The 23,264-nt window shown below is 40.9% G+C and overlaps 2 protein-coding genes and 1 long non-coding RNA gene across 7 annotated transcripts in view; 1 reads left to right on the top strand and 2 right to left on the bottom strand.

Annotated features, from left to right (window-relative positions):
* MRRF (mitochondrial ribosome recycling factor) overlaps positions 1–1,608 on the bottom strand; it is a 70,069-nt gene extending 68,461 nt beyond the window's left edge. For 3 of the 4 annotated variants that reach the window (XM_032478362.1, XM_032478363.1, XM_032478365.1), the window contains exon 1: positions 1,473–1,608. The gene's annotated coding sequence lies outside the window, so the exon portion shown is untranslated. The remainder of the gene's footprint in view (positions 1–1,472) is intronic. The other variant, XM_032478364.1, reaches the window with a different exon arrangement.
* On the top strand, positions 1,549–21,008 carry RBM18 (RNA binding motif protein 18). 2 transcript variants are annotated; one of them, XM_006189109.3, is made up of 6 exons: positions 1,549–1,687; positions 4,347–4,475; positions 10,648–10,774; positions 13,772–13,858; positions 15,524–15,609; positions 18,982–21,008. In XM_006189109.3, the coding sequence occupies exons 2-6, from the start codon at positions 4,363–4,365 to the stop codon at positions 19,139–19,141; spliced, it is 573 nt and encodes a 190-aa protein (XP_006189171.1). In that variant the 5' UTR covers positions 1,549–1,687; positions 4,347–4,362; the 3' UTR covers positions 19,142–21,008. The 2 variants fall into 2 exon arrangements, with proteins under 2 accessions (XP_006189171.1, XP_032334257.1); XM_032478366.1 differs by lacking the exon at positions 4,347–4,475 and having other exon boundaries at positions 1,556–1,687.
* The window catches only part of LOC116663257, an 18,981-nt gene continuing 9,172 nt past the window's right edge, over positions 13,456–23,264 (bottom strand). The window contains exons 2-3 of the long non-coding RNA XR_004319473.1: positions 15,013–15,100; positions 13,456–14,550 (exon numbers count right to left, since the gene is read on the bottom strand). This is a non-coding gene — a long non-coding RNA (uncharacterized LOC116663257). The remainder of the gene's footprint in view (positions 14,551–15,012; positions 15,101–23,264) is intronic.

Raw genomic sequence — 23,264 nt, 5'->3', positions numbered from 1 at the left:
ATTATGTCACATCTTTCTTTCAGATTTCAGCTTAAGCATCACTTCCTCAGAGGATGCCTTCCTTGGCTGTTTCACTTAGTGCAAGAGGTCAAATGTCCTATCGCCCACTGTCACAATATCCTGTACTATTTCAAGGCACTTACTTTAACAATATCAATTAACTTTTGTGTAGTTATTTGATCATTGTCTAATGCCCTCCATAAGACTATCAGCACTACAAGGACTAACCTATGGTTGTCTTGTTCACAGCTGTATTCCCAGTCCCTAGCATAATCCTGAACATAGGAGACATTGAATAAATGTGATGAATACATGAGTTAAAGTCTAGAAAGATTAAGTCTTTCCACAAGGTCACAATGCTGGCACCAGAACTGAAATCTAAGCTTCAGACAGAAGGTCCTGGGCTCTACTTCCCAACACTACTTCCATTATCTCCTGGTTTGCTATATTTTCACTTAGAGATAACAGGGCAAGTTCTTCTCTAAATTCAGTGCCATGTGAAGGCATTTACAGTATCTAACTATCTGCAGGACCACTTCCCTGGCACAGCCTAAGGATGAGGCACTTTAACAGGTGGAGAACGGGTTTCTGCCTAAGAGCTAGGAGGTCTGGATTCCAATGCTCCTTCCCTCATCACTCCTTGCCAACCATCCTTTTCAGTTTCATAACTACCTTTATAGATTCCTAACTACCCTGTATTTAAAAAGCATCTGTGGAAACTCTGCCACTGACTTGAGACTTGTAGCAAGTCATTTCTTCATAGTCTTGTTTCCTCAACTGTAAAAGGTCAGACCAGGTTTTCACTCTTTCCAAGTATAAAGCTCTCCAAGATTCTGAGAATGCAATAGAGCACGGTGAAAGGAAAAAGGTATCAAACTTACAGAAGGCCTGGGAAAGAGCACTTTGTAGGTATGTGACCTTAGATAGGTCAAACTCTCTGGGCCTCAGTCTCTTCTGTAGTTGACAATACTATTTGTCAGAGTTACCAGGAAGACCGAATGAGACAGGGGCTGCAGAAGCACTTTGTAAACAGAGAGGGGCTATTGAAATGACAACAGAGTAATGGCTAAAAGTTGAAGCTTTGGAATTTGAGCGCCATCATTCACGAGCCGCGTGACCCTGATGAAGTTATTTCTCCGAGCTTCCGGGGATAAAAATACCTACTCCCATGGCATCGTTCCGAAGATTAAATGTTCCTGCCAGGCAGCGGGCTACTAAACAGCAGCTACTATTTGACAAGCCCCGCCTCCCATCCTGGAAGTTCCTAGCTGAAGCGATGAGCCCCGCCCCCACCCCGTGAGACTCGCTCTGATCCACAGGCCCCGCCCCCAGCCATAAAGGTCAAGCCGGATTTCAACGGAACGCATCGGGGACAGTGTTCAAACCCTCTAAAATCCCCTAGAGGTCCCTGAATAGAGGTCTCTGGCACCCGGACCCCGCGCGCGCCTCGAGGCTCTGCCGAGGCCACTCACCAGCTAGCTCCCAGGGTACTAGCAAAAGACTCGCGAGACGGCGGCGGCGCGGGCGGCGTGACGTCACGGGGCGGCGTGGCGGCGCAGGCGTAGTGCGTCACGGGCGGCCTGGCAGCTGGCGGCTTTGAGGTGGACGCATCTAGAGGGCCGTCGGAACGCGGAGTGGGGACCTGCTTTGGGGGCATGAGCCGAGGGAACGACGCCGGGGTCACAAGGTGAGTCCGGCCGCGACGCCCGCCTGCACCTTAGCGCCAGCCCCTCAAGGGGCTCCCAGAGGAGGCTGCCCTTGCGAGACAGCTTCTCAGGCCCCGCCCCGGATTGTCCCGCCGCTGGCCCGGAAATAACAATCCTAGTAATAACCCATCGCATCTGGGAATTCGCGGCCAGGAATCGGGAAGCTGGGATTCCAGGCTTGACCCCACCGTTACTGTTAGCTTGTGGGAACAAGCACATTTGCTTCTCTGCACTTCAGTTACCCTAAATAACTGTTCCTGGTTTCCAGGGTCGTTGAAGCTTAGCTAGGGGAGTAGGCGTTTTGTGAACTCTGAATCTAAGGATTTGTCGCCATTGCAGACCCAAAGGATTTTGATGGCCGTATGCCTTCTTGATCTTTTATTACACTTTACCTTTCCTCAAAAAACGCCCTGCTAAGCTGTCACATGTATTGTCATATTTAAGCCTCATAACAACCCTTAAGGTAGGGATAATTATGCCCATTATAAGAAGCAAGAAGAAACAGGCTCCCAGTGTTGAGGTGGCCTGCTTCATTGATTAATTCGGTGATGTTGAGCGCCATCCAGGAGCCAGGCAGGGATAGAATCATGATCAAAATAGGCAAGGCCCTGCCCTCTAGTAGCTTACATTCTAGTGAGGGAAACAGAAGATAAAACAGTATATAACGCATTGAGTTAGTCTTATATGGAAATAAAAAGGTGACTGATAGACTAACAAGATTCTCTACCCTAAAAGGGAAAGCTTTTCTGAGAATAGGGCACATAAGGGGGAGATCATGACTTGGTAAAGACACAATAACTGGGTGCAAAAGCCATAATTTCAGTGCATATCCTTTGGCTCCATAGTCTGCATTCTTCCTGCTAAAAATGATACCCTCGTGTGTTATTAAGTACCTGTTGGTATTATTGCCGGTTTTAGACACGAGAAAATCAGGAGTTTCTGTCATTCAAGTCTCATCTCTAATGTCTTTTTTAGAGGTCCCCCTTCCCTACTAACTCTAAAGTAGTCCAACCCCAGTCTCCTTGTCAGTAGCCTTGCTTAACTGTTTGCAGCACTTATCACACATTACATTTTGTTGTTTATTTTGCTTTTGTTTTGTCCTGCCCCTCTTCCAAATATAAGCGTCCAGAGGGCAGAGACCTTGTTTGTTCACTGCCCTGTCCCCAGTACCTCGACAATGCCTGGAAAATAGAGGCTCTATAAAAATTTTTTGAATGAATGATCTGGGAGAAAGTAGGAGGAAAGGAAAGCAGGGAGAAGACAAAACGTTTCTCCTTCCCAGTTCCCACAGCTGGGATTCTGTTTATGCCTGTTTCACCTTTCTCCCAGGAAGTAGGATTAAGAGCTGTGGCTTATTCGTTTCTCTATTTTCAGCACATAGCCCTGGGTTTAGCAGTTAGGAGTTGCTTGTCACCCATTATGGAACAGATTGAATATGTGAGTGAGAGAGGAAGAATACCTTCATGTGTGGGGATAGTAAACACATGACAATTTAACAGTTATCTCGGGGCTACTGTGTGCCAGACCGTATAGTCTGTGCTGAGGTGAATAAGAGATGATGGCAGTGTTCGTTATACTTCAGCTGTTATTAACACACAGTTCCCACAGTACTGATCTCGGAGCACGTCTGCTTTTATAGCGCACATGTTTTCTCCGGCAGGGAGTTCTGAACCTGCCAGCTTCCCAGCCCTTTTATCTTTTCTTTCTCTACCACATTATGCATTAAAGCTTTATTTTACATCTGTTGTCTCATTTTTGGTCTTCTCAGCAACTCTTAAGTTATAAGCAGGGCAAGGTTTATTATGTAGAGATGAGGAAACAGAAGCTTGAAAGTGACTTCAAGTGGAAATGCCAAAATTTGGAACCAGGCCTTCTGACCACAAGGTTTTTGCTCTTTCGATTACTGTCTGCGCCATAACCCTCATCCTCCTTTTTTGGCTGTGAGAAGAGACATTTCAGGAACTAAGGCTGATAATCATTTAAGCAAAAATTAATCAAATGCTTCTAAGATGCCATGAATTGTTCTTAATGCTTTTGGTGTATTAACTCAGTGAATCTGCACGTCTCTTAATTGTCCCCATTTTACAAATGAGGAAACTGAGGAACAGAGTGGTTAAGTAATTTGCCAAAGGTTACACAGCTAGTAAATGGAGCTAGAATAACTAAGGAGAAAGTTAGTCTTTTCTTTCCAGTGTCTCCCAAAGTATTAAACATAATAATAACTAATTGGTTACTTACTGTTGTTCTTCCCCACCCATACCATTAAGTGTCATTAAGACTTGCTTTCTGGTGGTTTCCAAGGCATATTTTGGGTCACAGTTGTTGAGCTGGAGTATCATGTAGTTAATAGAGACTTTGGCCTCCTGCCCAGTCAGTCTGTGGCTTTAGAAGAGGAAAACTAGTTTCTACACGCAAAACCACGCCCCTTTCACCTTAAATGGAAGCCTTTGCTCTCTGGCTGCCAGAGGAGCTGTCCCAAGGGAACTGGAGCTGGGGCCCTGCTTGTGACATAACTGAGGCCTTTGAAGGACTGCCCAGGGCATGCTCTCTTTGAATAAATGTTTGTTGAATTGAATTTGAAGTCTCATGTTCACACAGTGTTGCTCCTCTCCTGCCTGAATGTTTACATTTCCTTTAAAGTATTTCATAGAGATTGATGGAAGCAGAAACCAAAACTCTTCCCCTGGAGAATGCATCTATCCTTTCAGAGGGTTCCCTACAGGAAGGGCACCGGTTATGGATTGGCAACCTGGACCCCAAAATCACAGAGTAAGTCTAAGGTGTTTTCGTTCATGACCTACAAAATTGGATGATGGTGGTAGTGATGTTCAGGAGAATTTTCAAGGGATGTAGGATATACTTTGGCCCTTTTATTTGTTTTAATTATCTTTGAAGGGAATGTGATGTTGTTTTAGCCTTTTATCTTGTCATTTTTCTTACATTTGGACTCTTGTACTGCAAAGACACAGACTTGGATAACCTTTAAATCATATACTTCTTATACTGCTTTTTCCTGCTTGCCAAGGTGTTCTTTTATTTTCAACTAGTTTGAATCCTTGTACCCAGTGACTAGGAAATTATTTTCTGGAACCAGCCATGGGCATACTTTTGTTCCCTAAAATGAAGGAACAAGCAGAAGAAGTCTCAATACCTTCACAAAAAGGCAGAGAGGTACCAGTTGACTCTAATTCATGTTAATCAGCCGTGGAACTACAGAAAATCAGAAGGGATCTTAGAGATCATCTAAGTCCCTTTGGTTTTCAGTTATTCATTAAATTATTTGAATGCCTACTGTGTACCAAGTGCCATGCTAAGCAGTTTTCAAACTTTCTAAATTGGAGGAACCTTGTCCTAAAGTAATCAGAACCTATATATAAAATGAAAGTTCAGAGTTGCTCTGATCAAAGGAGGGAACGGGGTGCACCCTGTGCCTTTTGGCAACAGGCACCCTTTCTTTCGCAGTCATTTATAGGGCTCTGACATATTCCAGCTGTTTTATCCTACAGTAGAGGCGATGGAGGCCCAAGAGATGGAAGTGCCTTGCCCGTTGCCACAAACTAATTGAATTGTCTTGATTCCCCATTGGCGGACATTATATTGGAAAGAAATTTCTTAGCAGAGAGAATTGAGAGGTTTTTCCTTCCCCCAATCGTTCAGTAGGGGTAAGTGGTGGTTGGTGGCAGGATAGTAAAGGGTGAGTGTATTGAGCTGTATGGGGTCAGTGCTTAAAGCCAGCATGGGGTGTATCATCAGTCCTAGAAGGCACTGCCTTTGGAATCGTGTTAAAGGCAAGGGGAGAGGAGACAAAGGAGTCTGCTTGTTTGAATCTGGGATGAAAGCAAGTGTTTGAAAGGGTTGGGATTACAAGAGGGGAAAAGAGATATAAACTAGTATGTCAGGATCATGGCAGAAAGTTTAGTCCCTTAAACCTGCTCAAGCTCAAATTGGCTAAGTGTAGCTATCATTGGATCCCTCTAGAAATTATGATGGTATTTAAGATGTGTTGCCCTCTAATTATGTTATTGTGGTCACGAGGGTCCTGAATATAGACCGTGGATTTATTTTGGCTCTCTTTATGCTTATGGCTTTGAGGTTGACTGTGTGAACCTGCCCAAGCTCTCAGTTAATGAGGGAATTAAACGGAGGACCTGTTTCCATCATCTAAAACCCAGGCTGTGAGAGGATGCTCCCAAGAGTGGTTTCCATTCCCACCTCTGCTTGTCTGAATGGAAATGTGGAGCATGGAAACAATGTTCATTGTTTTGGCTGCAGTTCCCTGTAATGATACTCTTGTTCTAATTGTATCCTGCTGCTTGACAGGAAGGTTCAAATGGGTATCTGCCACCTCAGTTTATGTCTTACGTTGGAGTATATGACTGTTTTCTTTAGTAAGAGCATTAATAGGAACATTGACTCAAAAACTTTCCCACCGATATCTCTGCTTTTTTTATATCAGGCCGAAGGTGGACATCAAGTATTAAACCTGATCAGGGCCTTGCGGGCTCTACCTGTGAATTCCCACCTCTGTCTCACCGGAGATCATTTCTACTGTTTTCTTCTATGGATTCCTTATTTTAAAACATTTTTGTGATTAAACAAACTGATTTATTAAATTTCTTTTTAAAGACATAACTGCCAGTCATATATAGCTTATGGTTAGCATGAAATGCTTAGTGTTACCTCATTTAATTTATTTAATTACAAGAAAGAAACCAAACATTGTAGTAAGATAGGTCTTATCTTGTAGAAATATGTGGTTTTCTTCCAAGTTTTTGAAGTGCGTAAACTTTCAGATCCTGTTCCTCTCAAGGTAGGTAATGATGGACTTAGATTAATTATTAAAATACAGTCATTCCCAAACATTGAAGGATTACATGATGAAACTTATGTGAACATGTGGTACCTGGCTTGTCGTCTAATCTCAGAATATATTATTTGAATCCAAATCTCTAAACTTCTTATGACTCTTAACAGAAGTTTGCAGAGTACCCTCCAGTTTGCATAATTAAACTGTTAGCCCCCACCAGTCTCGGCTGGTTCCTGCCGTTTCCCTTCAGCAGACCCTTATCTCTCTCTCCTACACAGGTCCCTCCTCTTTCCCATTCCTCTTCCTGATCTCTTTTATAAAATGAATTGAATGCCCCTCCTGCACAAATGTTGTCTCTCTTCTTGTAGAAGACAAGTGATAGTGTATATTCACTGTCATGAGTGGTTACAGGGGTATGTAAAACAGCGGCAGTTAAAAGAAACTTTTCAATTTTTCAAAGTTTATTTTGTAATTAGTTCTAGTCATCCTTTGTGTGTGTTCCTATTGGTTATTAATCTGAGTTTTGTTCAGGTTATAGTAGGGTGTCTCTTAGCCTCTTTTCAACAGAATATGCGTTGCTAACCAACTACCTGGCACTCTTGATATTCTGTTCACTTTGTAGTTGCAATACTGACCATTTCAGGGCCATGTTACATGCCAGAAATATTTGTACAACTAATAGATCTTAGAGATTTGGATTTAAGGGAATGATGACATGCTTTTATTTATGGAGATAACAGATTCCAAACCTGTGTTCTTTCTACTGTACTCTGATTCCTCTCAACTACATTATACCTCATAATTCTTACCTATAAAGTGAGAATGTTCAACTGAATGATCTGAAAATGTCTTCTATGTCTAATATTGCTTTAGTTCCTCTTATTTAAGCTTGCAACAACCTTGTGAGGTAAGTGGAACAGATATTACCTGTTTTATAAGTAAAGAAGAGTTAAGTAAGTTGATGCAGTTTTACTGAAGTAGTTGATGACTGGACCAATTTCCCACTGCCTAATTTAATTTGGTGCTTTTTGCACAAATATTATAACAGTCCATATAACTGAACAGTCATAACCTGAAGTATCTTATTTTAAAAAAAATTTTTTTTTTTGGAAATGCCCTTGTGATGGAGACTTTCAAGGACACACTAGAATGCAAGGGAGAGTAAATGCGTGAGCATGTGAGGAAAAAGTGTTTCCCCCTGAGGATGCCCCTAAGTCTCTCTCAGCCCATTCCTTATTTTTACTTTGTGACCCATGCTTCTTCTCATGCCTTGGTTTCCATGAAACAGCCTTCACTGTTTGCTTACTTAAATTTGAAACAGAATAAGACCATTTAATAACATATAGGGAATATACACAAAGACCCACTACATAATAATTTCTGTAAGTTTATAAGGAAAATTTTCTCTAGAACAAATTGTGCATTAAAAAAAAACCTTTAATGAATGTCATTTAATCAGCTTCCCACTCCCTACAACATCAAATTAAAATTCCCTCACTCAGCACACATCTTTCCCCACCTGTCCCTACTCTCTTCTGATGAATCTGTCTCTTTTCATGTTTATGTCTTTGCTCAAGGCATTCACTGACCACCACCACCTTCCCCACACAGTTGGTCCCCTCCATCTGTGTGCTTCTGTACACTCCTCTATCTGCAAGCTTCACACTGTTTTAGAATTGTTTGTTTACATATCTCTCTCCTCTAACCAGGATGTCAGGTCTTTGAAGACAGACCTAGTTGTATTCCTCTGGATAGTCCAAGTGCCTAATACAATTCTTGACACATCGTAGGTCTCTATCTTAACATTTGTATAGATTAATTAACTCTGTGCCATTGGACAGGAAGGCCGTTTTAAAGACCCCTTACAGAAAACACTGATTACGTTGCAGAGATACGTATGGGACTGGTGTGCTAATTCTCCAGCTCCTGAAGGACCCACGTTTCATTAAGTGAGGCAAGGCTCTGATGAGTAGGGAGCTCGCCCGTACTTCAGCAGCAGATGAAAAGTGCTTGCAGATGTGAGAGCGAGATTCTTCAGGCTTCTTTCACTATCTAAGCTTGCAGCCCCCATCTCCAGGAAGCAAAATAGTAAACATTTCATTCCTTTTGTTTCGGTGTTCCGATAATTTCAAGAAATTATCAAACAAGAAAAGAAGTTCTGGAGAAGTTGAAAGACACAGACCTAAGCAGATGTTCCTGGAATCTTAAGGTCGCACTTTTCGGGCAGAACACATTTGTTAGCTTTTCAAAGAATAATCTGTCGGCGTTTTGTTTTGTTTTTTTTCCCTGAGTAAATTAAAATTCATTTCCTAGGAAATGCCGATCTCCTTACCTTCCTGCTATTAAGCAGAATGGAGCTAATGAAAAGATGACCAGCCCACAGAGCCCTTAGTTTGCTTTTTAAAAAACAGGTTTGACCCACCATTCACGGCAACTGGTGCAGCGTTAAGGTTTGAATAGGTATAGTTAAGTGGAAGATGCAGCTGTGAATTAAAGACCCTGAGAGAGATGCTTCTCTTCCATCTGCCTGTGCATTTGAGAGACTCACCCTTGCTGTAAGCCTGTTCAAAAAAATCAAGTGAAACCAGAAATGTGCACTTTAGGTGTCTCCCTTTTCCCTGGAGAATCGCCTCCTACATTCTCACTAGCAGTTGAGGTATTGTGATGGGAATTGAGAATTTGGAAACTAGAGGATTACAGTTGTTTTCTTCAGAACAGGTCTAAAGACTAGGTTGATATCCACACTATGCCTTGGGATCCTTGCATCTTGCCTCAGTGTAAGACCTGTATTATGTCTTCCTTGCTCCACTGTGTCAGGCACCTGATCCAGGATAATGGTTGATGTGCATTAGTCTCAAATTTAGTGTAGCTTATGATCCATTTTATATCTTTCTGCCTCCCAAAGGGGATTCTTACTCAAGAATAAAATCTTGATGCGTTTCTCCTAGAAAACAATGTGAATATAAATGTGGCTATAACGACAGCTTTACTGACTCCCTGTGGGGTAGAATTCCCAGTAATAACAGATTTAGCATGTGGGCTGATACCTTTTTAGTATCACAGGGACAGCATTGTTTAGAGAAAGCCTTGACTCCATTTGAATAGCGCAGAGGATGCCAGGAGGAAGGCCAAAGGAAAAGGAAACGGGAGAGCTGTTGGTTTGTCTCACCCTTACATCAGATGACAGGAAGTCGGAATTGAGATTGGCCACAGCAACCTGTTAAGGCCACATCTGTTTGAATAACTTAAGAGCTCTGTAGAAACCAAGTAAGTTTTAGAGAGAGGAATCCAAGAAGAGGGTGAGGGGCAGAGTGGCAAGTAGGAGCTTTGGGTGAACCTCCTGCCGTGTGTAAATGTCTTCCGTGGTGTCTGTCTTCTTTATTGGACCACGCTCCAGAGCATAGATCATGTCAAAGCAACTGAGGCTGGCTGGTTACCCGCAGCTGGATGATTTTTAGGACTGGCCGGGTTCCCCTGCCCCAGTGAGACCAGCCTCAATCACGTTGTCCTGAGGTTCTGTCACATCGGGGATGGACACTCCCAAGCACTTAAGGAAGTGCCACTAGCTGTGGTTTTTTGGCTTTTGGCAGTTTCTCCCAAGTGCAATTTGGGGCTAATGATTAACTATGAAACCTAACAGGGAAGTCTTCCAGGCTTGTTCTTTTCTGTTTGTGTGAATGTATGTGTGTTTGTTACTCTGTTTATTTTTGAGATAGGATTGTCTTTGACTTTTGGAGTGTGGGTGTGTGTTTCTGATGGAGTTGCAGTTATTCACAAATACTATTTCACTGCCAAGGAATTAAAAATAAATAAATCGACACTATTTTTGAGCTTTTCTGCAAAAGAAAAACAAATGGTGCTGTGGGGCAGACAGCTGTTTGTTAGGTGTGGTTTTTTGTTTGGTATTTTTGTGCTGGACAGACGCATAGCCATGACAATTCTAGTTCCCATTCCAAATAGAGGCAAACAACTCTCTTTGCCAGATAAACTAACACAACAGTTTGGAGGAAGGCAGGGGGCGGGGGTGTGAGATTTTATCCCTGGGATAAATTATCTCCTGCTTTTATCTCACAGTTCTTGCTGAGTGGCCAACAGAATTCCCAGAGGGTCTCATGGGCTGTTCTTTCTCCTCAGATACCATCTCCTCAAGCTCCTGCAGAAGTTTGGCACAGTGAAGCAGTTTGACTTCCTCTTCCACAAGTCAGGTGCCTTGGAGGGACAGCCTCGCGGGTACTGTTTCGTTAACTTTGAAACTAAGCAGGTAATTGAACTTCTCCCCCTTTCACAGTGCTTACACTCTCATAGTTATTTGTGCGTCTCTCTTGACTACTAGAATAGGAGTTCCTTGTGGGCAGGAGCCACGTCTGATTCATCTCTGTGTGCCTTGCTCTGAGTCCTAAAAGTGATCCTCAGTAAACGAATTAGTGAACAGCTTACAGAATCTTCGTCCCACCCACCCCAGGCTGGCTGGCTAAGGCGGTCGGCTGACCTACTTTCTTGACCAAATGCTTTGGGATGCCCACATTAAGCACGTGGACATCCTCCTCCCTGTTCTGTTTTGTTTGTTCCTTTAGCGGCAGGCCTTCTTTTCTTTCAGTAGTTTTGCCCCGTGGTGCAGAAGCCCTCCCTGTCTGTGGTTAGCCACCCACAAACTCTTTTATTTTGATTTCTTAAAAACGTACCCTTCTTCTCAATGTATCAGAATAAGTGCGGACAAATTTGAATAAAAATGGAGAAAGAGAACGGCCAGCTTCAACCATGATACCTCCATGTATCTTGTATTAAAATTTAGTCCTTGGAGTGGACATACCTTGATAAGGGAAATGAATTTTAATGTTATTAAATATAGAGATACTGTTTATAGCTCAATAGCTTTATTAGTCATGTGTGGGAACAGTGCCTCATTATTGTTTTATTAATAATTGTATTTGGGTGTTTTTCTTATTGTAAAAGTGATACATGTTTCTTGCAGATGAAAATGTAGATAAGTAACTTCATTTACCAGCTTAACACCCAGAAATAATCACTGTTTTTAATGTTTGGTTATGTGCCTTTCTAGTCTCTGCTTCCTTCTTCACATTCACACACACATACACACATGTGCAGCTTGTAACAGACAAACAGAATCATATTCTGTTTACCACTCAGAGCAAATTAAAATTTTTTCTGTCATCTAATACACATCAGGATAACAGTCTCTATCATACTGTGGTCTCACTGATGTAGCTATAGATATATGTACAAATTCATTGATGTATCTCTAGTATACACTTGTTATTTAGTTTAAAAGCTAATCAGTGTAATCTGTGATGACAGCATAAAATTTCATCATATGAGCATATGAAAAGTTATTTGACTCGTCTCCAATTGTTAGCTGTTAAGGTTGTCCACAGTGATTCACAAGTGTAAACAGTACAGTAATGAACATCTTTTTAGCGCTAACTATGTGCATATTTACTACATTCGTGGAAACGAAGTGGTGTCAACAAAGGCCGTGCGTATTTTTTCTTAACATGACTGCCAAATTGCCTTCAAAAAATGATGTATCAGTATGTTCTGAAACTATGTGAGAGTGTCATTTGTCCTTACTAGTGCTGGGGATTTTTTTTTAATTTCCTCTTATTTTTGCAGATATGATAGGCAATAAGTGATACATTGTTGTTCTAATTGTTCAGTTTTTGTTTTGTTTTTAGAGAAAACAAAATGAAAGAATGCCCTATATAGTTAGCATTTTAAAGTACTTTATTCTTCTCTAATGATAGAGTGTGATGAGGATATTTACAGACAACTAAAATCATTGGTCATGTTGAGGGTAGCTGTTGGTTTAAAAACACTGAACTAGAAGTCACAAACCTTAGCTTGGATTTCTGGCTCTTTAATTTATTAACTTTGGGCAAATCAAGCCTCTTAACTTCTGGCCTCAGTTTTCATCTAAAAATGGGGATTAAAAACACACACCCTCCACCCTCCTTCCTTATAGGAAGTTGAGAGAACAGGTGAGGGTACATGTGAAAACACATTTGGCATTTAATAATACTGTTGAATACATGAATTTTGAAACAAGTTGCAGAAATAGGAAATTATTTTTTAAAACATTTTATCACCTGCTGGCATCTTAACAACTGCTGATGCTACAGAATTAAAGAGAGTGTCATGTGAATTCTAACTCACTAAATGAAACTAAAAGAAGAATAAAACATCTCACCTATCCCTCAGCTTTGTGTGCCATAGTGAAGCAAGATGCCGGTGACAAGCACTTATCTCACAGTGGGGTCTCAGGTATTTGTTGAATGTCATGAGACCCAGAGGACCAGGAGAAGTACTAGTAAAAGCAGACTGGAATGCCTGCTAGTCTTACACTGAGGCCTCAGACTCTCCTTGTTCCTCTTCCTGTTCCTTAAGGGCTTCTTCACTCCCAGTAAACGTGGGTTACACTTGGCCGTATGCCTCACGGATACAAATGGAGCGGAGAAGGTTTGGCAGGATGGAAAAGTACAGCCAGGCTTCCTGGGAATGTCCTAGAGTGCCAATTATCCAGCTTCAGGAATTCCTTTCAACCTTGCTGCTCCTATATCTGATGGGGAAAGGGTCAGGGAACTTCTGGCTCTGAAAACCAGGTGCACAGATTGGCTCACACACATACCTTGCTCATAGTCTCTTTGACTCACTCCTGCTTTTTCCGGCCTGGTTTCCTTCACTCCCATATCCTTTGAAGCCGTGACTGTTTCTCACTTTAGATTCAGGGGGGATAAGTGCTAGTCCAGGATATAGTTTCAGAATCCCCAGGAGGAGTACAGTTTCTTCACATACTAGGTGCCACTCTAACTAACAGAAGTGTGTAGAAAAGTGTCACCTAATAGGAACAAAATTGTTACCTGACATTGGTTGAGTGCTTACCGTATGCTCCATGCTTTCTGCCTGTGCTCTTTGACTTCTCACGGTAGCCACTGAGGACCAAGTAGTCATATCCATATTTTACAGGTGAAAAAGGCTAATAACCCAGAGAGATTAAGTGACTGCCAAATATTAACACTGCCAGTAAGTGACAGAGCCAGGATTTGAATATTCGTTTGACTGCGTTTACAAAAACTCATACCCTCTTTGTTATTCTGCTTTTTTAAAATTGTAAATGCTTCGCCACTTGTTTACCAAAAGCATTTAGAAATTCAACCATCAAAGCCAGTGAGGCCCTGTGAGAACCCATACAGCTAGTCAGCCATTTAAAATTTTGACTAACCTCAGTCCCTGTCCTGAACAGGAAGCAGAACAAGCCATCCAGTGTCTCAATGGCAAGCTGGCTCTGTCCAAGAAGCTGGTGGTGCGATGGGCTCACGCTCAAGTGAAGGTAAGTCTGACGGGCTGGAAAGACAGCATAGCTCACCCTAAACGAGTCTTCTGAAGGACAGTTGTCCATTACCCGTTTGCATCCCAGCCTCTGCACATCTGGAGCGGCCATACTCTGGTCTCCTGCTTGTACGTACCATGTGTGTTGCCAGATTTTTCTTCTGAGAAACATCTCAGGAGGGATTAAGTTCCTTCGTTGTTTCTCTCCACATACCCGCAGATTCTGTTTCTGATTGATTTTTCCATGTGGCTGATGTGTATACTCAGACCCCTATTATTTTTTTAGTGGGGGTTGTTCTTTGGAGGAAAAAAATGTATTTATTTTTAAAATTAGTTGCTTTAGGCATTATTAGACTCTTCCCAGCCTCTCAATTCTGTGGAGAGTTTGAATTGTTTATTCTAAATGCTTGAGAAATGGGTAGTTTGTAAGAATGCTGAAAGCACTGGCATTTCCTCACTCCCGAGATTTTGAGAGTTATTTGTAGTGTCTTTATTGACTCCAAGGTCCGAGCAGTAGCAAACTGTCATTTTCATCTCCAGTTGTTCTATTGGGAAAATACACTGGAAAAGCTACACCCGTGAAAAAAAAAAAAGTGGGATTCTGTTACTGCCAGCACAGGTGAAGTTACGTGCAGTGGAACAATTCCCAAAGTTGATTCTCTTTCTCCTGCAGTGTGGTCTTGACAGGCCTGTCTGCAAAAAGATTTGTGGCAATTAAAATGAAAGCCTCAATCTGTAGCTAGATAAGCATGACTTTTGATCAGAGACTCTACCCAACAAGCTTCCCAGTAACGAGTCACAGTAATTAAACATTTGAGTTCAGTGTCCAAGCTAAAAAACACAGCTCAGACACTTTGGGTCTTTGAGCCTTCTCAATTTCTAGGACACATTGCCTTAAAAATAGAAACAACAAGAATTACCAAATACTTTTTTTACTCAAAAGAAAATCAAGTCTCATTTGCCAAGCTGGCTGTCATTTTCTCATTCTGCATCTCATTGAAAAGAGGCGCAAGAGAAATAAACCATCCTTCGTTCTGTCTTTCATTTGAGAATCTCTGTGCCCTGCGGTTCTCTTCTCCTACAAGTCTTTTTGACCAGAGGCTCCTGATTGCTCTTTAAAATTGTGTTTACTTTTTTAAAGAAGTATATAATTACCTGACATCAAATAAACTACTCTTTTACCAGAGAATGTTTCCTGGATCAGTGGCTGAAAGCTGTTGTTTCTTTTCTTCTCCACTTAGACCTGTAAAGAGTTGTACATTATGGTTGATAATTTGCAGAAATCTAGCAAAATTTTACATTGCTTTGCGCAGAGCAAAATCAATATTGGAAGAGGTGATATGTGACAGAGTAAGAATGTTAAGAGGGCAATCCTGCTGTGTATTTGTGCCATCTGCAAGTAGAAAGGTTGAATTTCTTTTCCTACCAAATAAGGAGGATTAATGGCTAGATGAGAAACCACTTCTAAACTTCTTTTTCAAAGTTTATAACTTTTAGGCCAAAACTATCTGGACTTTTGCATTAATTCTGAGTATAAAGCAGTCCTAAGATTGTCTAGAAATAATCTAACAATAACACAGATGGGGTTGGGGTTTCTGAACACATGTGCCACAGTAAAGGGCTGGTTTCTGCCCAAGTGAGTAATTTGCCTTTTTCTTACTTTCAGAGGTACGACCATAACAAGAATGATAAGATCCTTCCAATTAGTCTGGAGCCGTCCTCAAGCACTGAGCCGACTCAGTCTAACCTAAGGTAAGATGGTGTCCTGTAGGAGGACACAAAGCAGTCTGCAAGAGCTTGAGCCATTTCTTCATTCTAACCTCCATTCATGCTCTAGTAAACCTTGCACTCTTAATGTAGAGTAGAATCTACTAGCTTTTGACATGTTGAGAGATGTGTTCTGGTAATCTCCAGAATGTATACATTTCACCTCCTCCTGTACCCACCAGAGCACAGAATTCATACCTCCTCCCCATTTACAGAATTCATAACACTCAAAAAAGGCTAGGTGTACTTACCATGTACCAGCTATTACACTTGGCACTGGGAATGCAAAGGTATATCACAGTCCTTGCCCTGAAAACAGGCATTTTAATAAGGCCTTGGTAATCTTCAGCATTTGTCATTATACACTAATTTCTCCCCAACAAAATTTATACAGAATTTGAGTTTGCAGCACTTTAAATTTATGTACCATTTCAACGACTATTAACAGTTTTGGTTCTGGTACTACAAATTGTAAATTACGTCTTTGCAGTTAATTCAAAACAGAAAGAATTGAGGGTTGGGAAGAGAAAGGGGAAGTTAAGTAGATGGATGAGCCGAAGTAGAGGGTTTGTTTTTTTTTAGCACTGTAGCCTGGGGAAGAAACGTGAGCAATAGCAATAGCCAGGATTTATTGGGCTTACTATGAAACAGGCTCTGTGCTAAATACTTTACACGCCATTATGACATTCAATTATAGTAATTCTGGCAAAAGTACTATTATAGTCATTTTACATATGAGGAAACAAGTTTAGAGAGGTAAAACATCTTGGCCAAGATCACGCAGGTAACAAATTGCAGAGTCCAGATTCAAAGCCAGGTCTACCGGACTTCAAAATTAGTCTTTCAGTTACTGCTTCAGAGAAACTCCAGGCTGTAAATACAGGAATACAGTTCTGAAGCCTGTTCCAGGGGAGAGGAAGAAGGTATGTGAAAGAGCGTCAGTGTTTTATAAGGATCAGAAGTCAACACTCATCGTGAAGTCAGGAAAGCGATGCCTATTTGGATAGAGGGCCAAACCGGAGAAAAACAAATAACCTTTCTTGTGTATTATCTGAACCAAACAAAACGGATTTGCAAGCATCTCATTAAACCGCAGGGGAAGGTGATCCTGAAAAGTTTTCAGGACTGATAAAATTGGTAAATTAAAATTAATTTTATAGTTACTAATTTGTTTAATACTGTTGATATTTCTTAATTTTGTGCTGATTTAGTTTGTACTCTTCCCCCCCCCAATTTTTTAAAAAATTATTATGACTTTTATGGATTCACTAGGAACTTATTTCAGCTATCTTATTTTCTCCATAATATTGGGCCTCCTTAACCACAGATTAGTTTTTCATGGAGGTTTTCATAAATCCAGCTCGTGTTGGGAAGGGGTGACTGCATTGTGCTTGGTGATCTCCATGTTAACAGTGAACATGTCTTCAGTGTCTTATTTTCAGTGTTTGCTCTTTTCACTAGATAACCTAGCCTAGTGTTTTCCATTTATTTTTCAATCAGAGAACCTCGGCTCATAACTTTCTGTTAATATCTACCTACCTATCTATCTATCTATCTATTTATTTATTTTTATTCTGGGGGAGGTAATTAGGCTATTTATTTTAATGGAGGTACTGGGGATTGAACCCAGGACCTTGTGCACGCTAGACACATGTTCTACCGCTGAGCTACATCTATGCTTAATTAGAGAAGTTTTTTTTCCCCTATGACTTATATGGAATGAATGGCTTGTTGTTAATTTTCCATTAATGGAAAAGGTGCTGGAATGCATCTCAGTAATGCCTCAGGGTTCTTTTTTATTGCAACTTAGTTTTTAATTTTACATTGCCTGTGTAATGTTAGGAATATGTGCACATGTATGCCTTTTGAAAATCTTTAAAAGGCCATGTATATGTTTCTTCCCAAGCCTCTCTCCCTAACTGTAGATCATTGACAGCATCAAGAATTGAAAATAAAGTGAGCTGTGGGCCAAAAAATACTCTGCCTGAGTGCTTTGTATTCTGGTCCGGGGTCGGTAGTGACCTTGATGCAAAGGGAATTCCTCACCCCTTCTGCAGTGTCTCCTCACCCCTTCTGTCTAATACAGGCTGCTCAGCTCCCAGTCTAACAAAGGGAAAAAGCAAGGGCTTTGATGATAGACAAGCTGGGCTTGAATCCCGGCTCCGCGGTTTGCAAGCTGTGTGACCCTTGGGTGAATCGCTACCTCTCTGCTTTTGTTTATCTATAAAACATAGATGATAACCCTTGCAATATCATTGCAAGGATTAGAAACGATGTAAGTAAAGTCCTGGGCACACTGCCTGGCCCATTGTAAGCGCTCTGGAAATGACAGTAAAAAGGGACTTCATAGGATTTCCAGAATGTTTTTTCTATTATTCAGTGATTCAGAAGGTGGTCCAGTGTAATAGTTCATAGCAGGGGCTCCAGAGTCCAGTTTTATTCAAATCTCAACTCTACCATTTGCTAGTAACACTGGGCAAGTTAACCTTTCTTTCTGTGCCTCGTTTTCTTCATCTACAAAATGAGGGATGAGCCTATATGGATTATTTTTTCCAATTTTTTTTGTTGTGGTAAAATATACGTAACATAGCATTTACCATCTTAGCCATTTTTAAGTGTACCGTTCACTGGTATTAAGCGCATGCGTAGTTTTGTATGACCATTGCCACTATCCGTCTCCACAATTCTTTGCCTCTGCTGAAACTCTATACCTGTTAAACAGTAGCTCCCCATTCTCACTTCCCCCAAGCCCCTGCCAATCACTGTTCCGCTTTCTCTCTCTGATGCTGACGACTTCAGGTACCTTGTGTCAGTGGAGTCATACAGTGTTTGTCTATTTGAGACTGGCTTGTTTCATAAGACAAGGTCCCCCAGGTTCATCCATGTTGTAGTGTGTGGACAGAGCACATTTTGCTTAGCCATTCATGCTCTAATGGACACTCGGGTTACTTACACATTTTATCAATTGTGAATTAATGCTTCCATGAACGTGGGTGTACAGATACCTCTCCTAGACTCTGCTTTCAATTTCTACACGAATTATTTTGAGTACCTACCATCTGCCAAGCCTTAAAGTGCTGAAAGTGTTGGTGTCAGAGGTTTAAATGTAGCAACACGCGAAATACTCCTAATGGTATCATACAGTAAAAACTTAATAGATGGTTCAGACTTGATCTCTTTCCTAAAATGACAACATTAATTATTTTTGTGTGTGTTTTCTATGAAACGTTTTCGTGTTTGTGTTTGAGTATCTGGTTGCTTCTCTGATACGCACAAGCGGCACAATGAAGGTGAAATACGCAGGGGTCCTCTCCGTGTACCCAGGCCCACTCTCATCCTCTGCTGTCCTTTTCCTAGCGTCACTGCCAAGATAAAAGCCATTGAAGCAAAGCTGAAAATGATGGCGGAAAATCCTGATGCAGAGTATCCAGCAGCGCCTGTTTATTCCTACTTCAAGCCACCAGACAAAAAAAGGACTACTCCTTACTCTAGAACAGCCTGGAAGTCCCGAAGATGATGTTCATGAATTCCCGTAACAGCAGAAGCAAATTGGTCTCCACACCTGAAATCCTCTGCCTTTGTACTTTGTCGATGTGAATGGTACTATCCAGCAGAGCACAATCACATGTTAAGAGTTTGGTCACATGACATTTTTGGATGTTCTTATGGATGTTTCTTCCCTGAAGTATGTGTGGAATTGAGCATCATCCAGAATAAATAGGATTGTATCCAAAACTGTGATCTGAACACTGGGATGCTCTAGTTGGCTGGTTTGTTTGGATTTGTAACTCTAGAAACATCATATAGTGTGCCAGAGAGAAAGGCAAACATAAAACTGTTGTTATTTAAATCAGGAAACTTAATTTATTAATATCCATCTTAAAAAAAAAAACATTTTTCTGTGCTCAACTCTCTTTACAACATAAAGAAAAAGTAAAAGACAGGGAGGGAAGTGAGAGATTTTGAATCATGTTCAGAACTGTTGTTCCAAAATTTTCAATGGAAGTCCCTCCAACTGGACTAAAAAGAAAAAAGTTCTTGGCAAAAAGAGCTGGTTCTTTGAGCAAATGTTGTGGTAATCTGTTTGAGAATTATGCTTATTGTTTCAAAAATCCCAATTAGGGAAACATGGTGTATATCTTAAAATCATTTGCGTCGACAAAACTGTAGACTGAAATTTAGCATTTTATACCACAACAGGAGTTCTGTTTGGAAATCCAACTTTTATTCTGTCTGATCATTTTTTTTAAATCTAAATAATCCTGCCTTCTATAATACCAAATGTCATTGTTAATGTGGGGCTTTTAAAATTGCATTTATTGCATGAGATTGTTTTTAATAGCATGAGAATGTTCTATTTGGAATTGTATCATGGTTAATCTAAATAGAAAAGCAAATTTTCTTTGAAAACTTAAACATTGCTATATTGATCTCTGTCAAACATATTATTTATTAATAAGTGTGTAGGGGTCTGAGTAGAAGAAATTGAATTGTCTTGTCGGGGGTGAGGTGGGGACGTGCGTGGACACAGAAAACCAATGGAGCAGGCACTGCTCTGGCACCAAGACTATAGTGACTTCATGCTTTTTGTAGTTTTTAAAAGCTTGGGAGACTGCATGACTTTAAGACAATTCTTCATTTGTAGAACATATTTCTCCCCAGGTTCTTTTTTTTTTTTTTTTTTTGCCACTTTGAGCATTTTAAATAGAACAATAGAGAAATAAAAATAAATCAACAGATTTGGGAGTATGCTTCTGTCAGGAGTCTCGGTCGTCTTGGTGCCAGGTTGATGGACTGTTTCACTGGGCAGCACCATTGCTGCTTTACCAGGTAAATCACTGTATTACCCACGGTGTCACTCGTAGTGATTACAGGCTGTCTACCATCATTGTTCCTAGCGAGAGGAAACTTCATTATAGGAACTTGTCATCCTATGAGCATACATGAATTTAAGACACTTGAACCAAAACTTTAACATAATGAGGTTTCAGAATTCACAGAACTGGGTCAGAGAAATTCTTACCACCTTTCCCAAGCAGAACTTTTCAGGTATCTTTAAAAGGTGAATACTTTCTGTATTTGTTAGCTCTAAAATGCAAGTAACTCTCCTTCCACCTCGGGGATAGTTCAGGGAGGTGGAAGCATTATCTCATTTTTCTGGTGACTTCTTAGAGCATACAATTCACCATTTTATCCTGAAGTCCTCAAAGGGTTATTGTGGAGTAGGACTGACTTAATGCAAAATAATCTATTTTTAATAGGAACTTAGAAAATATCTGGAGTTGTTTCCTTTAGAAACCAGAACTATTTATTTGTATTTAAAGCAGTGTTTATTATTTGTACCAGTTCTTATTCCTCTGTGTGAATAAATGCAAGACAGTGTCTGTGGTTGTGTCTTCTCTCATCCATCCCCTGCTGTAAAGACTGCAGCTCCCTGGGAGGCTCGTTTCCCTTGGGTCCATGGGTCCCAGCGGGGTGCTGTTTCCAAGTGCCTTCCCTGCAGAAGGCTCTGGCTAGAGGTGTCCTCAGAGGCAGTTCTCTCCACCCTTCATGCCTGCCTACTTCTGTTGTTAGAGATGAGAAAAGAGATTGGCTGTTCTCACTGTAACTCTTAACTATTTGGAAAGAAGTTGTTTTTGGAAGTCCCCTAAAGTTTCAGAATGCATTTAGTCCCTGTTTTAAAGTAGAGGTTTCAAAAGAATAAATATATCTGTCATAAATATGCTGAAAGCAGTTTGGTGAAAGGTTTGTAAAATATAAATGCTAATTTGGTCAACTCTGCTACGAAGTTATCTATACTTTAAAATTATTTGTGGGTTTACTGTTCAGCTAAAATGAAGTCACTTTTGATTTATACAAGAGCGAAGAGGGAAATATTTAGGAGAGAGGTATGAACTACTTAATCTCAGCTTCTGTTTTATCAAATGCAAAACATAACCCTAACCAGTTGATTCTCAGTATTGGGGAAATGAATCACATGAGGAAAGATTTTTCAAAGCATGTCAAAAATCAACAGCAAAAGTTTCTTAAAACCAAGTATTCTAGAGCTTTCCCTTGTCTATTATAGTATGTACAGTTAATTTCTGTATCACCAAATGTATCTGTGGTTTTTAATACTGCTATACAAAGAATAGGATTCATTCTTGCCTTCAAAATTAATGTTAAATATTTCCTGTATGTAATGATTATGTTCCTAAAATATGATTTGATTCCATCAGATTTATCCTTGATTTCTATTTTTCTCTTCAGCTCCTTCTACCCTTCAACAAATCCTGTCAACTCTACCTTCAAAATACATCTTGGATCCAACCACTTCTCACCACCTTCAACACTACCATTTTTGTTCAAACCATCCTTCTCTCTTGCCTGAACTATTGCAGTACATTCCGAACTATCTCTGTGCCTCCTTAGAGTCAATTTCCCACACAGTAGCCAAAGCAGTCCTTTCCAAATCTGAGCATGCCAGTGGCTTTCCATCACACCAAGGCCCTAAATGAACCTGTCCCTGACTGCCCGTCTCACCCTGTAGCCTGTTACCCGCCAGCCACACTGGCCTTGCTCTTCCTTTACTACAGGGAGCTCCTACCATGAGGCTTTCACATGGGCTGTTCACAGAGCCCACTCCCTCACTTGTTCATGTCTCTGTTCCGTGGTCGGTCCCTTTCTAAAATCATAGTCCTGTCACTTCCTAACCCTTGTCCCCTTCTTCATTTTCTAAATAGCAATTATCATTACCCAACATAGTATACAAAATTACTCCCTCTCTCTTTTTATATCAGATCGTAAGTTCCATGGGAGCAGGAACGTCTATTCACTATTATATCCCCAACATTTGAAGCAATGCCAGGTATGTAATAGATGCTTAATAAATGTTTGTTGATAGAATCAGAATCATGGTACTCAAGGACTGAAGGGCCTTGAGAGGATATCCCACGTGGCCCCCTCATTGTCCAGACGGGAAAAAAAAAAAAAACAGAAACCCGGAGAGAGAGAGTGACTTGGCCAGGATCACGCAGTTAATGGGAGAGCATGAGGTAGAATCCTAATCCGGTGGTGTTGCGTCACCAAACTGGCTTGTGCCTCTGTACGGCCCACCAAGCTAAGAAGGGTTTTTGCATTTTCAAATGGCTGAGGAAAAAGTCAAGAATACTGTTCTGTGTCACATGAAAATTAGATGAATTTTGAATTTCAGTGTCCATAAATAAATCTGTATTGGAACATAGCCACGTCTACTCATTTACATATCGTCCATGGCTATTTTCCCACTACAATTACAGAGTTGAGTAGTGCAACAAAGACTATGGCTCACAAAGCCTAAAATATTTACCATCTGGCCCTTCACGGAAAAGATTTGCCAGCCCCAGCTCTAAACTACATTCCATTCGTGAAAATGTCTTTCTAAACCTTTGTGGTGTCAACAGTTTCGGTGTTAAAAGCAAAGAATAAAAAAAAAAAAAAAAAAAAAAAAAAGCACAGAGGCGATAGAATGGTGTGCAGTGAGTGCTGTCAGCTTCCTTATCACGTCTCTGGCCTCCCCTACATCTTTTGGGATGGAGAATTGGCTCTCCAAGCCTAGCAGCATTGCTGTACTGAAAAAAACTGTACAAGTGCAGACTAAATTTCCTCCTTGGATGTGGGAG

The sequence above is a fragment of the Camelus ferus genome, chromosome 4 (genome assembly GCF_009834535.1).
Source record: "Camelus ferus isolate YT-003-E chromosome 4, BCGSAC_Cfer_1.0, whole genome shotgun sequence".
In the NCBI taxonomy this organism is placed as follows: Eukaryota; Metazoa; Chordata; class Mammalia; order Artiodactyla; family Camelidae; genus Camelus; species Camelus ferus.
Note: the sequence above shows the minus strand (reverse complement) of the source record. Positions and strands in the feature narration are given on the sequence as shown.